Raw genomic sequence first — 15,408 nt, 5'->3', positions numbered from 1 at the left:
TTGAAATTCCTTACTCTTATACGTTTCACCATGAAACTGATGTTACGGATTCCGGAGAAGTCTGTGGTCTGGTAAATTGTATCAATCGCTTTAACATGACTGGATATCTATTGATTTAGAAAAAAAAAAAAAGAAGAATTTTTTAGAGGCAATGTTGAAATGTAAAAAAGATTGTGAATTTCCATTTCCCAAATCAAGAATTATTCATATTCCACCAAATTCAAATTTTAAAGTGTCTATATCATATACTGTACGAAAGGCTGAAAAATATCAATGAACTGCAGCTGAGAGGGAAATTCTGTGACTTCTCCACTTTTCTCTGGTCAAAACAAACATGTACTCTTGCCTCAGCTATATAAAACTTTGTTTCCTCGATCCATCCCAAAACGTCATACCTCCATGCCTTTCACATGCTGCTCCTTATGCCTATGGTATTCATCCCTTAGACTCAGCTCAAATATCTTCTGGGAATACTTCCCTGACAGTATCAGGACACTCGGTCATTCTGAATTTAGTCTTTCCATTACTGCACTAGTGCACATTCTCTAAGTTTTGTTCACCACTTACTGTATACTAGGCACTGTTTTAGGTGCTGGGGGCATAGTGGTGAACAAAATTGAGAAGATCCCTATAAATTTAGAGATTTATTCTAGAGGGGGAAGAAGAGAAGAAAGTAATACAAATATAAATAACATACATTCAGATTTTGCTAAATTGTACAAAGAGATAAACAGGGTGACAGAACACAGAAAGAACCCCTGTTTACCTAGCTGACTCCCAGCTAAACTCTCTGGTTTCTAAACCATTCTATAGCAACCTTCCTATCCTCAGTTACAAAAAGCACTCTTGCTACCACTTACATGAAAATATGTATATATACTTTCAAAACTATTTTCAAAGAAATTGTATAAACATAAGATATTCAAATAGAATCATTAACAATAATAATTTCAAAAGTAGCCAGGTTGGCAAACATTGATAAAGAACACCATAACAGTGCAGATAGGGTCCATCATAAATTCACTCCATCTAACCTCAGCTTTGCCTACCAATCCTTATCCAATTCTCACTGTGTCTACTAAACCCCAACGGGGGCCGTTCAAACATTTCTCCACAGATGATCTTATGTCTTACTTTACTGAAAGTTTATCTTGACTTCCCTCTCTTAACTTTCAAATTTTTCTATTTTTAATCCATTGCTGTCTTCCTCAAATGGTAACTCTTCCTTAAAGTGTAATTTTTCTATATTCCTGATCCTAACCCTTGCTGGACCTTAAGGAATGTTGTTTCCCATCAATTTTTATTTTTCTTACATCTTATACTGCTTCTCTACTGGGTCATTTTCTTCTTTTTACCAACTTCTCAAGAATTCCCCTTTCACTCAAACATTTCATATTATTTCTAAGCCACCATTTTTTTTTTTTCTTTTCAGTTTTTCACATCTCTTAAAACCCTAACTGCTCCTGCCAGCACATTCCTTATGGTCTGCAATGTTTTCACCATCACAACTTTATTGAGAGTGTGCTTAAAGCCCATCAGTAATCTTCTAATAACTGAAAATCAACTAACTTTTATAATCATTCTCTTTTTTGGCATTGTTGAGGCATAAATGACAAACAAAATGTAAGATATTTAAAATGTACACCATGATGATTCAATATACATATACACTGTGAAAGGATCCCTACCATCTAGTTAATACACTGTGGTCATTTTCTTTGATATCTCTGTGATACGACACTATTAGCTATGCATTTTGTCTTGAAACTTTGCTTGTTCCTTGGCTGATCTTATTTAACCTCCTACCTTTTCAACTATTATATTTTACCTCATAGCTTCTCCTCTTCATCCTACTCAACAGAAGGACTGTATCTCCCAGTTCTTTTCCTTCTGATTTCATTCTCTCCCTTTCATTCTCTCTCCTTAACTATCTCTTTCATATCCTTAAATTACATGCAGAAAGCTCAAGGCTAACCTCTCCCATGCACATGGGCTTCTGAACATGTCTAAAAATAAGTTCATCACTACTGTCAAAATTAGTTCACCACTTATACTACTGGTGCCTCCATCCTCCCAGTCTCAAATCCTTGGACTCAAAACGCATTCATCAAACCCTCAATGGATACCATCAACAAAGGCTACTTTGAAGAGTATCTCAAGAAAATTTATATTTTAATAAGGGTTGAAAAGACATAAGTGCAGATAATAACGTAACTCAGAAAGTGCTCAACACAATGAAAATACAGAACAGAAATTAAATATTCTTATTGGAAGGATTCCTCTAACTTTCCCTCCTTTAAGACCACAAATGAAAATATGACCCTCTTTTCAAAGCTAAGCTCCAATATCATCATCTCCATGAGATCATTTTCTTACATTTCTCTCTTGAATGACACTAAAATATCCTAACTAGTCTTTCAGTAATCTGTGTTCTTATGTTACATATTTTATCATATCACAATTGGAAATACATCTCCTTATTTTTCCAAAATGTGATATACAGTAACTTTAATTTTTAGAGGAAAATATAGGTATAAAGAAATAATATGACAGTATGTGAAACAAAACAGTAGCAAAATTATAAATACCTGGGCAATCACAGCTTCTCGTGTTCCGTAATATTTAAAGAATAGATGATCAGTCTGAATATAAAGCTGACAAGTATTTTTTTCAGCTGAAGTCGTACGTTTTTTCCTCAGGAGTTCTGGGCCATTAACAGTATGTTCTTCATGAGGTGTCTATATGTCAAAGAAAGTCATTTCTGATCATTAGCATGCTTCACTTATTATAATTTTATATAGTTAAGATGACACATTATAAGCAATTTCATTTTCTGCTTTATTATGTGAGACCATAGGTACTTCTTCATGCTGTTAAAATTTCTTCATAAATATCACTTTCAGTCTGGTAACATTCTACTGTGTAGATGATTTATTTATTCAAGCAATTCTTTCACTCTGAAACACTTTCAAAACATACCCTTTAATAACCTGAATAAACTATGGACTTCAGTTGATTTAAAAAATATCTTTTAATGTGTAATCATGTAAATATAAAGCAAGTCTTAAGGTAGTTTACCTATCTTACGCTGCCTCACCTCTAATACCTAACACCACCTCTAATTTCACCCAGCCCTGTCAAATTTAGCTCCTAAATACTTAGGGCATCTGCCCATCACCTCCGGCTCTACTGCATTAGCCCAAGCCACCATCACTTATTACCTAGAGTACTGCAATAAGAGCGATGGAGTCTATCTATCTATATCCACTAGTGGCCTTCAACCTAATCTTCATACCACAATCTTCTCAAAATGCCAAAATCCAAAATATTATCCATCTGCATAACACATTTCAAACACTTCCTGCTGCTCTAAGGAAAAAGCCCTAAACCTTTTAAATGCACCCAATCAGCACCGCAGACTCTACTTGCCTGTCCAGCTTTGTTCCATTCCATGCTACTTCACAGAGAGACCCCACTGCCTTACCCAGCTCTAACTCTCTGTGCCACAGCTACACGGGCCTCCTTTCCAATCCTCCAAAACACAGTCTCTCTCCTGCCACAGTCTTTTGCACATGGTGATGCTGCCTCTCCTGATCTAGTTAATTTCTTTCTTCATACTCAGCAAAGGTCAATTCATCCATTTTACCACCTCACAGACCCATGCACCCATGTCCCTTACATAGTACAACTTCACAGTTTATCATGTGGTTATCGGTTTATTTTCTGTCTCCAGCCCACCACCATTACTTTAACCTCTAGAATACGAGTTTTAGAAAGAAGAAACTATCTCTGTGTTTGCTTCTCTCTATACTGCTATCAGCTAACATATTTGGCAGGCAAACAGTAGACACTCAATAAGTATTTGTTTAAAGAATTAATTCTGCTATTGAACCCAAGCACTTAAACATCTGCTGACATCTATAAGGACCATTTTAAGTGAAATCTGATGACACAGTAATAGAGAATTCAAATTAAATTAAATTTTAAGCCACAATTCCAAATTTACACTCACATTTTATAATTTCCTTCTCCCTTGAACTCCATGTTTGACTGTTCTCTTAGTTACTGTCTTCATTTTACTTTTATCTATTTTCACTCAGTACATCATCCTAGGATGGCAGTTACTGTTTCAGCACATTCCATTGTCTTCCGGTTTCAACTGTTTCCAATGAGAAATGAGCTGTCATTTTTACTGTTGCTTCTATGAAGATGACTGGACTTTTTTATTGGTTGCTTTTAAGAGTCTATCTCTTGGTGTTTATACTTTTCTAATATTGTGCTAAAGTATTAATTTCTTTGTAAAAGATTTTTCCTGTGATAATTACAGGGCTTAATGAATATGTTGTTTGCTATCATCTGTCGTATCTGGAAAATTCTCAGCCACTATCTGTCCCTATTTCACTCTCATTTTCTTCCTTCTGAGATATCAATTACACGTATTTTAGACCTCCTTAACATATCACCTCTATCTCTTAAGCTCTTTTCTGTATTTTCTATCCTTTTCTTTCTAAGCCATTTACTCTATTTTCTTATGACATATCATCCAGATCTAAATCCATCAAATTCTTAATTCCTGTTGTTTTATTCTTCAATTCTAGAATTTCCATTAGGTTCTTATGTTCATTTTCAATTTTCTGCTGAAATTTCTTATTTCATCTTTATCTACTTGAACACATCATAAAGTCTGTATCTGTATCTAATCATTTCATTATTCAAATACTTTTAGGTTGTTTACATGTCTGACACTCTAGCTAGACCGTAAGCTCTTTGAGGGTGTATACTGTGTCATTTATTCTTGAATGGCTGATTTTGGTAAATAATTTTTTCCCTCTCATTCTTCCATCATACTGTCTTATTTGTTCATATCCTGATAATTTGGAACTCAGTGCCAGATAATGTATACAGAAAACCATAGATACAATTTGAGGCTTCAGATTATGATATCTTTCTTGAGAAGATTTATTTTTACTTCTGGCAAGCAATGAGGTTTGATGCACTAGTAATCCTGGATTATCTTAATCCAATCAGAGATTAAGAAGATGTGATGTGAAACTTTAATCTTGGTAAAGGGGAGGAAGAACCGCTTCTGATTTACCCCTACTTCTAGGGAGCAACACTTCATTCAAGATCCCAACCTAAAGCCCTACTTAGAAGGCCCTATATAGTATTTTAATCTTTAGCCTCAATAATCTGGAGACATCTATTCAGTTTTTCAATCTCTTAGCTACCTCCTTAGGAACTAGAAGATACAACTAGAGAAAAGGTAGCCCCAAATGTCAGTGTCCTCTTTTTTCCCCTAAGATTTGGCCTAGTATTTCTTCACAGCCATCTTTCCTGTCTAATGCCTCCAAACAAATACACAAATGCAGACACAAATATAAACATAGACATATATTTTTTTTAATATTTATATTCTGAGGTAAGGTTGATTTTTATTAGTTGTTCTGAATAGAGGACTATTTATTTCTTGAAAAATTGCCAATTTTATGTACTGTGAATACTGTCTAAAACCTATAAGTGTCTTCACTTTAAGGTATCTTTTACTCTTAATTTTCATACAGTGAAAAATTAATTTTTTAATAGTCAAAGATTTCATGCCTTACTCAAAGTGTTTCTCTACCTCAAAATACAAAATATTTTTTTAACATCTTTTGTCAAATGTCTTTTCAAATCCTTTTGCCCATTTTTTAATTAGGGATTGTGCATTTTTAAAAAAAATTTAGAGTCATATGAGTTCTTTGCATATTCTAGAGAAGCCTTTTGTCAGATGTGTGTGTTGTTGACATTCTCACAGTTTGTGGCTTTTTTTTTTTTTACATTTTCTTAACTGTGTCTTTTAAGAAGTTTTTAATTTTGACAAAGTCGAGTTTATAAAATTTTTTTCACAGGTTAAGTATTTTTGTGCTGTAAGAAATTGTTGCCTATTCCAAAGTCACAAAAATATCCCCTATGCTTTTATCTAGTAGCTTCAGCTTTAAGCATGTAGATTTACTAACCATTTTGAGTTAATTTTGTATAAGGTAAAACACTGTCGGTTCAGGTTCATTTTCTTTAATTTTAATTTTTTATTTTTTGGAGGGGGAGGTAATTTAGTTTTATTTATTTATTTTTGATGGAGGTACTGGGGATTGAACCCTGGACCTTGTGCATGCTAGGCACGCGCTCTTTGCTGAGCTTACACCCTCCTCCCCAGGTTCATTTTTTAGAAATATTGATACCCGATTGTTGCAGTACTGTTTGTGAGACCACTCTTTCCTCCTTTATTTTTTAACACCTTTATTGTGGTATGATTCCTTAAACTACATATATTTCAGATGTACAACTTGATAAATTCTGATAGATGTATAGTCCAATGAAACCACCACCACAATCAAGATAGCTAACAATTCCATCACTCCCCGAGAGGGGCAAATTTCGAACTCCCAATTTATCCCTTCTCACCCCTTCTTTCCTCCTCTAAATTACCTTAGGACTTCTACGAAAATCAGCTGACCACACTCTCTATTCCGTTCCACAATCTATATGTCTATCCTGAATTTAGGGGACACCATCTTGATTACCATGGCTTTATAGTAAGTCTTAAAACCAACTGGTATAAATCCTCTCGCTTTGCTCCTTTTGGAAAACTGTTTTGGCTATTCTAGGTCCTTTACATTTCTGTGTAACATTTAGAATCTGTTCGTCAATTAATTACTATATAAATCACCACTGGGGGATTATATTTGGTTCTTTTATCATAATTTCTGTTCTTCTTTGTTTTCATAGCTTTTTGTAATTCTTTGGACATAATAATAATGGTTGTTTTAACTTCCTTGTGTGCTAATGCTATCATGTCTAGTCTGTTTCTATCTGGGTAGCTTTTTGTGCTGCCTGTGGATCACATTTTTCAACTTCTTGAACTTCTTGTCATCTAGCAATGATTTTTGAATGCTAAACAGTGTAAATGTTACATTGCTGAGTATCTGCATTCAGTGTCCTCCTTTAACAAGTATTATTGAGCTATGTTCTGACAGGCAGTTAATTTACATGAAAATCACCTTGATTTTTCTGAAGCTTGGTTTTTCCACTTAGTTAGGGCAGGTCTGGAGTAGCCTTTAGTTTAGCATGAGGTTAGCCTGCTCCTAGTATGGCTTGAAATCTCTACCAGGTATAATTTCTGATACTTCTTCAGTTCACAGATTCCTCAGCAGTTTTTTGTTCTCCAATAGTCTTCTCACAGAATATCACCCTATGCAAGCACAGCTTAGAATCCGGCTAAGACTCAAGGTGACCCCCATGCAGGTATCTGGAGCTTTTTTCAGTATAGCTCTCTCCTCTCAGATACTCTGTCCATAAATCCAGATACCTCCGCCTTCCTGAACTTTAACCTGTCTCTTCAATTCTGCAAGTGTGCAGTGTACTTCTTACTCTTCTTGAGATGCTCTTCATTGTGCCATTTCAGAAAGTTTGCCACCAGTCAAAAAGTCAAGGGAATCGCGGAGATATTTAATTCTCCTCTCTCACAGATCTCACTCCTGCACTGCCTATTGGCCAGTATTTGAGAACAATTGTTCCCCTCTCTCCCTCTCTCTTTGTTCCCCCTAGTTTTCTAGTTGTTTTTGTTTGTTTGTTTGTTTGTTTGCTTTGTTTTGCAGGATGGCTACTTGGATACCAGTTACTCCATCAGAACTGGAAGGGGAAATCTCCACTTGTCCTACGAAGAGTTTCAAAGTATTGGTTTTAGATGTGTAATACTGTATCTAGAATTTTGTTTGGTTTTAAATATAATGGGAGATGAAGAGCCAACTCCATCTTTTCCCCAATGGATAAAACATTTTTTCTGACTCCAGTTATTCAATGATCTCTCTACTTTTCCTCACTGATTTGAAATTTCACCTCTATCACATAACAAAGTTTCACGAGGACTCAGTTCTATTCCTTTGGTCAATTTGTTCATTCTCACGATACTATCACACCCACAATTACTACAATAAGTCTTAGTATCTTCTAGGGTAGATTCCTCGTTCCTACTGACCACCTTCAGATGGGCCTTATTTCTTTTTGGCCTTTACTTTTCTTTATGATATTTTAGACCCATCAAGCGCTATGAACAACTGCACTGTAATATGCATGGAATTGCACTGAATCTATAAATCAATATAAGGAAAAGTAATATTTTTATATTAGGTAGTATGTTCCACTAATATAGTATATCTCTCCATAATAAAAACAATTGTAACATTTCTTACATAGTTCTATAATTTTCCTTTTAAGTCCTATAATTTTTTGCTCATTTATTCTTCAATACATGATATTCTTGATACTATTATTAATGATAGCCTCCTTTACATTTTATTTCTGGTGTTCTACTGTTGATATAAAAAAACGCAACCTACTTTTGTGTATTAACGTTATATCTAGCCACTGTAAACTCTATTATATCTAGCGATCTGTAGTTGCATCTTCTATATCCACATTGCTCCCTTATATGAGCCATTATCACTTCTCAACTGAATAACTGCAACAACTTCTAATTAGTCTCCCAGTCTCTAGCCTTGCACTCCACCCTGGAGCTAAGAATTCTTTACTGGTCTTGCTATCTTTCTGACCTCTGTATATACTGCTCCTCCTATCTTTCTACCTCTTCATAGTCAACTTAACTTCTGCTTATTCTTTTAGTTTTTGATTATTGTCCTCAAATATTTCCAAGGCTAGGTTAACTAGTCTTCTTCTGTGTAGAATACCACTCTTTGCTTAATTCTTTTCTATTTCTTACTACCTTTAATTTTTCTGTGTCTCCAATTAAATTATAAATGTTTTGAGGGCAGCCTTCATCTTAATTTCCACATATTCCCAGAACCTATCAAGATCTTCTAACATATCAATAGAAAATTGTTCAACAAATGCAGGAATAAAATCTCACTTATATTTGAAAGATCCTTTTGAAATTTATGTCATTTTGCAGATCAAGAAACAGACAAATCACATTTGTGACTCAAGAAACTACTTTTAGAAAGGATGTCCAAAATACATGGTAAATGTTTTATTACAAAAAAAATAATTTTTTCATTTTAAATTTGTGTTTTTAGTAATTATAAACCTACCAACTATGACGAAAATAAAAGAGGTCAAAAAAAGAATTAAAGATCAATAGTCAATGGCAGAAAAACTTACAATTAAAATACCAGAAGTACTGTCATTTTTTAGGGGAACCATCTTGGTTTGCTCAGAGACACACAAATCAATGCTAAAGTGGAGAAGTCCCTGGCAAACCAGAGGAAGTAGGTCACTTTAATTTTCATATGAATACAAACACATTTATACAAAATACATGTTCAGGCTGGATTTTTTTTAACTTTATTATAAAACATGTAGGAGTATATTTTGGACATGTAATTTGTTTTTGAGTCATGCAGATCTGTACTGAAATCTCAGTATCAAGTTTTTAATATAAAGTTACCTGGCGTCTCTGAGCATTAAAATATATAAATGTTTCCCCCACAGCAGTGTAAGTCTTTTATATATCCTAGACCATACATTTTTAATGTAGGAACATATGCCCAAGCTCATTTTTATCTCTTAAACAAAAGCTGGTATTAAAATCCTTACCTGTGTTACTTCTGCACCAGTCATCTGGTACTTCTTCATCCTTTCAAATACTGAATGATCTGCACAGCCCCCCTGGGGACCATATTTATGGGGATAGCCTAAAACACAAAGAAGAAATGTCATTACTGTCACATGTTTAGATATTACCAATTATCTTATAAATGAAAATTTAACTGTCATAATTAATGAAAGCCACAAAAGCTATTGAGAACCACTGGGAAAGGTATTGTGCTAGTCATTCTCATTTTAAAAGCTGGCAGGTTCTAAAGTTCTCCTTCAATAAAACATCATTGGCCTCTAGATTTTTGTCATACAAATGATTTGTGAATTCTAAAAGAGAACAATAACCACTCTTTATTCTAGGTTTAACTTTCCCAACCTTACTCACTCTCGATATATAGAGCATCTTAATACTGCAAGTTACTTCATTTTTTAAAAAAATTTTTATTGATTTATAATCATTTTACAATGTTGTGTCAAACTCCAGTGTAGAACACAATTTTTCAGTCATATATGAACATATTTATATTCATTGTCACATTTTTTTCTATGTGAGCTACCATAATACTTCATTATTTTTTAACCTTCCCTCCAAACACATTAAATTTCTTATTCTGCAAATGTACAAAGTCATCTTAATCTGAACTACCGTTGGGCTGATATAATATTATATTTGGCTTGAATTCCTTCAATGAATACCAACTGGCCTTAAGGAAAAGTAAACTAGAAACATGCTCCATTGCACAGTAAAAGCAGACTGAGTTTAGATTTCTTCAATGTATAATTCAAGTGAATGCTTTACAAAGCAATAACTATTTTATTATCATTTGTTTTCCTTTTATAATTAAACAGTGATTACTTTAGTCTTAACTGAATTGGTTCTATTTTCAAAGAGCTGTCCAATTTAGTGTAGTTATTTAAAAGTCTATTCCACTCTCCCAAAGTTCACATACTTCCCCCTTATTAAGGTTCTCCTTAGTTTATGAATAAATTTTATAATTCAATCTAGTAATCATAATTAAGAGAACTGTCAAAATAAAATACCAAGACTTAGGTGAGAGGGGAAGCACTGAAACATCCTTAAGTAGCATACAGATATAATACACAGAATTACAGTTAGAAACACTGTTTAAGTAAATCTAGAATCTAAAGCGGACACTAGTGACCTATTTTTCACTGAAATACTAGTTAAATACTACAATACAAATCTAAACTGGCAGGTAGAGGGTAGGAATTATGGACAACCGACACATATACATATAACATACATACAACAGCTACATATAACGGCTCCGATTTAAACTTTAAATTCATTTTTATCAGAGGTCAAGACCTTAACAGCTATAAAATCTCAATTAGTAAGTGTGAAAGAAACGACAGACTTAAAAATTTACCATTTTACCACCCTACACGTAAAAACTGATTTAGGAAAGGATCATCAATGGTTGCCACACCTGTTGGGGGAAAGACGTCTGATATGTAGGATATTTAAAGTCTTTGAAGGTATCACCCTACAGATCAGTTATTAATTATATGGGGAAAGGCACCTTCACATCAAAGAGAAACAGGAATTATTATTCATTTACCCAGTGATAAAACTAAGCATTACCAGAATAGAACAATGTTATGTGCCTCTTGTGATGCAGTAAGAAATGCAGCTTCACCTACGCAGTATTGTTGGCAAAATATGGCAACTGAATCTAATCATGAATAAACAACGAGACACACTGAGAATGTAGGACATTCTATTAGTCACTGACCTAGACACGTGAAAAAAAATGACAATTTTCTGTTATTAAAAAACAGAAAAGTCAAGAACTGGGGAGGGGGATGTGTAAAGGGGCTCAGTAATTAAGACACTAAAAGCGACATAATAAACAAAGGCAAAAAAAAGTATTTTAAGATAACTGGAGAAATTTTATCATACACTGTATAGTAAATAATATTACTGAATTAATGCTAAGGTTTAGGGGTGAAACACAATTTTAGCTATTTAGGAAACGTACATATTCTCAGGAGATGAGTGCTGAAGTATTTAGCAGTGAAGTTTCTCGATGTCTGCAATCTGCTTTCAAATGATTTCCCAAAAAAAAGTGTATGGCAATGCGGGGTGGTAGGTAGTGGGGCGTGCAGTGCAAAATGTTTTTTTAAACGGCAAACCTGGGAGAAGGATATATGTGTTCATTGCATAATTCTTTTAACTTTTTTTAAGTTTGAAATGTTCTAAATAAAACTAGGACTAAACAGTTGCAGTATTGGTGGAACAAGTTCAAACGATTTCAAAGTGGAAAACTAACACAACTGAAGTGTTGAATGAGAAAAAAATCTAATATTTATTATTTGAATGTTTCAAAGGTTGGTTTGGGGAAAGTGAAAATACAATCCCATCCAACATATATCTAATAAGAATCTACCGCAAAGGCTGGAAAGTTTTCCAGTGTAATATGCCAAGATATTCAATCTCACCTTTTAGTAGATTTGCAGTATTATCACAATGCATTCCTCTGCTACTATAATTTTAACATGGAAATGTCCCAGTGACCCTTGTCCAGATTCTTAATGGAATCTAGCTTGTCTGAACCACCAGCTGAAGAAGTTTCTCCATGCCAAGAAAACTCATTTCAATAAGCAAAGAAAAAAAGGACAGACACATTCATAGACAAGTGTACACACACACTTAAGTTCCTTATTCAGTTAATAGACTTTAGATCCCTTGGAATTTTGCTACTTGCTTTAATTGTTATATGAAGCCAAGTCCATAGTTTGACATTATTTATACATCCACCATTTGGTGTTATTTTACCCCAATACTGGGATAGTCCAGTCTCCAACAAGTAAAAATGTGGCCTGATCCATTCACTAACTTTCCTTTAAAAAAAAAAATTTAATGGGGGGGAAGGGTAATTTTAGGTTTATTTGTTTTGTTTTGTTTTTTGAACAGAGGTACTGGGAATTGAACCCAGGACTTTGTGCATGCTAGGCATGCACTCTACCACCGAGCTATACCTTCCCCGCTAACTTTCTTTTAAATCACGGACTTATCTATTTCTTACAAGATAACAATGTGAACCAGGAGCAATGGGTCTGCTGACCCAGGAGCAAATAAGTTAAAAAATGCTTATAGAGTACTGATACACAAAATATTTTACCACAGAAAAATGAAAGAGACTACTGTATACATTTTCAAAAGCTTATTTCAATTTCTGTTCCAAAGTGATAAGCAACTAACTTATGATTCAATTAGTACGTTCTGTTCTTATTCTTCCTTTATGGATCAGTTTGTGGTGCCTTGATTTAGATTTGTTTATTAAGTCAATGTTTAAGTTAATCAGAATCTACTTTGCCATTTACCTTAGGTTATTTTAAATTCAATGAAATAAACATATCTGCAATATTTTATGAAATTTTATAAAGAGCTGAATTAGATATCTCACAACACACACACACACACATACACACACACGAGCTTTTTAAAAACTATAGCTCAAAATTATCATGAAGTTTCTTAAAACCATCGTAATAACTTCATTACTCAAACTGCTCTCTCTGGCACAGATATGAACACAGACACTGGTGCATGTACATCGATGACCCCACTCCCAAATAAAAATCTATTTAACTGATACTTTCGAAAGAAGCACCATTGATTAAATCATTACATCTGGTTTTCAGGTGAACTCTCCCTGAACATCTACCATAGCTAGTCTCTCCATCCCTCACATTTCACCATCACCAAATTTTTAAAGAATCTGTTTTGGTTTGGTTTGGTTTGGTTTGTATCTAGGGAAGGTATTTAGGTTTATCTATTTGTTTATTACTTTTGGTGGAGGTACCAGGGATTGAATCTCGTGCATGCTAGACTCGCAATCTACCACTGAGCTACACCCTCCCCCACACACACCCCCAATTTTTTTTTTAAGTGTATGGGGCAGGAGGGATTAGGGAATAATGTGTTTAGCAAAATACCCAACCTTCTGAAAACCCTTTATATCACCTATCAATCACTGAACCAATAAAAAGTTTTTAAATGTTCAAATATTTTATTTGAAAAAACCATTTTACTCTTGGCACAGTTTGGCAGTCATTGACCAAACTGTGGTTCCTCATCATGTACATTATGTACAAAGCGAGACTAAATTTCTCAGCCTCTCTTCCAAGCTAGGTGTGACAAATAACCGAGTTCTAGCTGAAGGAATGGGAGCAGTAGTTAAGTGTACTAGCCAGGATCCTCTCATGTTCTTTCCCCCTTCTGAATGGCTAGTAGGAGGCAAGTTGGGAATGGCAGAGTAATATGGGCACAAAGTAAAGCAGCCGAGATTCCTGACTCATTTCGTAAAGAAAAGCTGCCTGATTAGGATACTCACATTAAACCCTGACATACTGAGAAATGAGCTTTCAGTGCCTTTTGTCACTTCTTTTGGGGGCTTTTAGTACTATAGATAGCACTACCTTTAAGACACAGCAAAAACTTTTTTTGTTAAGTAGAATAGAACTCATTATATATCTGATCTCCACTGGCATTTGGCAAGTTTTTCCTGTCCTAGACAGGCCAAAATAATTCTGGCCCAGCATTTCAGAAACTGTTTAACAGTGTTAGTTTTCATTGTTGTTTTCTAAACACTTTCCTTTTTAACTAGTTTTCACTCATTCCAAGACACAACTTTTGCCAAAAAAATCAGTCATATAGTTAAGTTGAAGACTGATATTCACACAATAGTAATAATTCCATCTTTTAACTAAAGATAGAAGCCGGGAGGCTCTGCAACACCCAGATTAAATATTTTGCATGCTTAGAGAAATAAGTGCTATTATCATTTTTCAAACAGCTTTTCAAGAGAATTTACTGAATGCAAGATTTTCAGTTTTAGAGCAAAAAGCTGTGAGGTCCATTAACAATCTAGTTGTCAGTCCACCATATGTCAAAACAACATTTTTGTTTTCATATATAATTCAGTTCAATTAATATACTTCAAGATATGGTGAAGTCAGTTGATATGCCTGAATTTATTCAAATGTGAGATATACCAATTATTATAATATAATCATTATAGAAACTAGGTTTACCCTTCATTCAAGGCATATGATAAAATACATTTTGAATCTGCTCCTACACAGGCACAAAAGAGCTGCTACAAAGTATTTCTGGAAGAGACAATTTTATAGCCTCCAAACACTGAACAACTACATGTACAGAGCATTTAACTAAACATCTTACAAAATTTAGGAACAGAAAATAATCACTATCTTAACTGTAGCATCATTTTCTTTAACGTAATGGTAAGGGAAACCAATGAAGAATATACATATCTGATTTATAGATAATCAGCATTCCCTATTATATAGTATTCCAATAAAATATACTTTCCAGATATTAATAATACTAAGCACATTGGCACTCTCTGTCATTGATACATTGGCACCGATGCTGGGCATTTGAACATTAAGATTAAGGTAATCAAACAACTACTGTCTAATGGGTACCTCATCTATTTGATAAAATATGTAAAGTTGATTTATATACATAAACATACACGTATATACATACATATATGTATTTGTGACACTGTAGAGATAGCTGATATTCGAGTGAATTTCTTTCCTACCACTCCTCCACACAGTCAGAAGCCCAGCAAGTACCAACGTAATACCATACTGCCATTTGGCTAATATCAGCAGTAGCTGAAAGGAAGCCAGCAGATAATAATGAAAAGAACAACCATCTAGCAGGCTATCACTCCCCAGGGTAAAAAGGTGGCCTGGATTCGATAGTAAGATTGCCCTGCCACTATCCCACCCACAAAGGGCAGCATTTGGTTGGAA

General features: G+C 34.4%; 1 protein-coding gene across 1 annotated transcript in view; it reads right to left on the bottom strand.

Annotated features, from left to right (window-relative positions):
• The window catches only part of ADAM10 (ADAM metallopeptidase domain 10), a 108,199-nt gene that overhangs the window by 34,295 nt on the left and 58,496 nt on the right, over window positions 1-15,408 (bottom strand). The window contains exons 5-7 of the mRNA XM_010979947.3: window positions 9,589-9,686; window positions 2,589-2,738; window positions 15-107 (exon numbers count right to left, since the gene is read on the bottom strand). Of these exons, the coding sequence (XP_010978249.1) occupies window positions 15-107; window positions 2,589-2,738; window positions 9,589-9,686 (341 nt within the window). The remainder of the gene's footprint in view (window positions 1-14; window positions 108-2,588; window positions 2,739-9,588; window positions 9,687-15,408) is intronic.

The sequence above is a fragment of the Camelus dromedarius genome, chromosome 5, assembly GCF_036321535.1.
Source record: "Camelus dromedarius isolate mCamDro1 chromosome 5, mCamDro1.pat, whole genome shotgun sequence".
In the NCBI taxonomy this organism is placed as follows: Eukaryota; Metazoa; Chordata; class Mammalia; order Artiodactyla; family Camelidae; genus Camelus; species Camelus dromedarius.
This window is presented reverse-complemented; position numbering and strand designations above follow the sequence as displayed.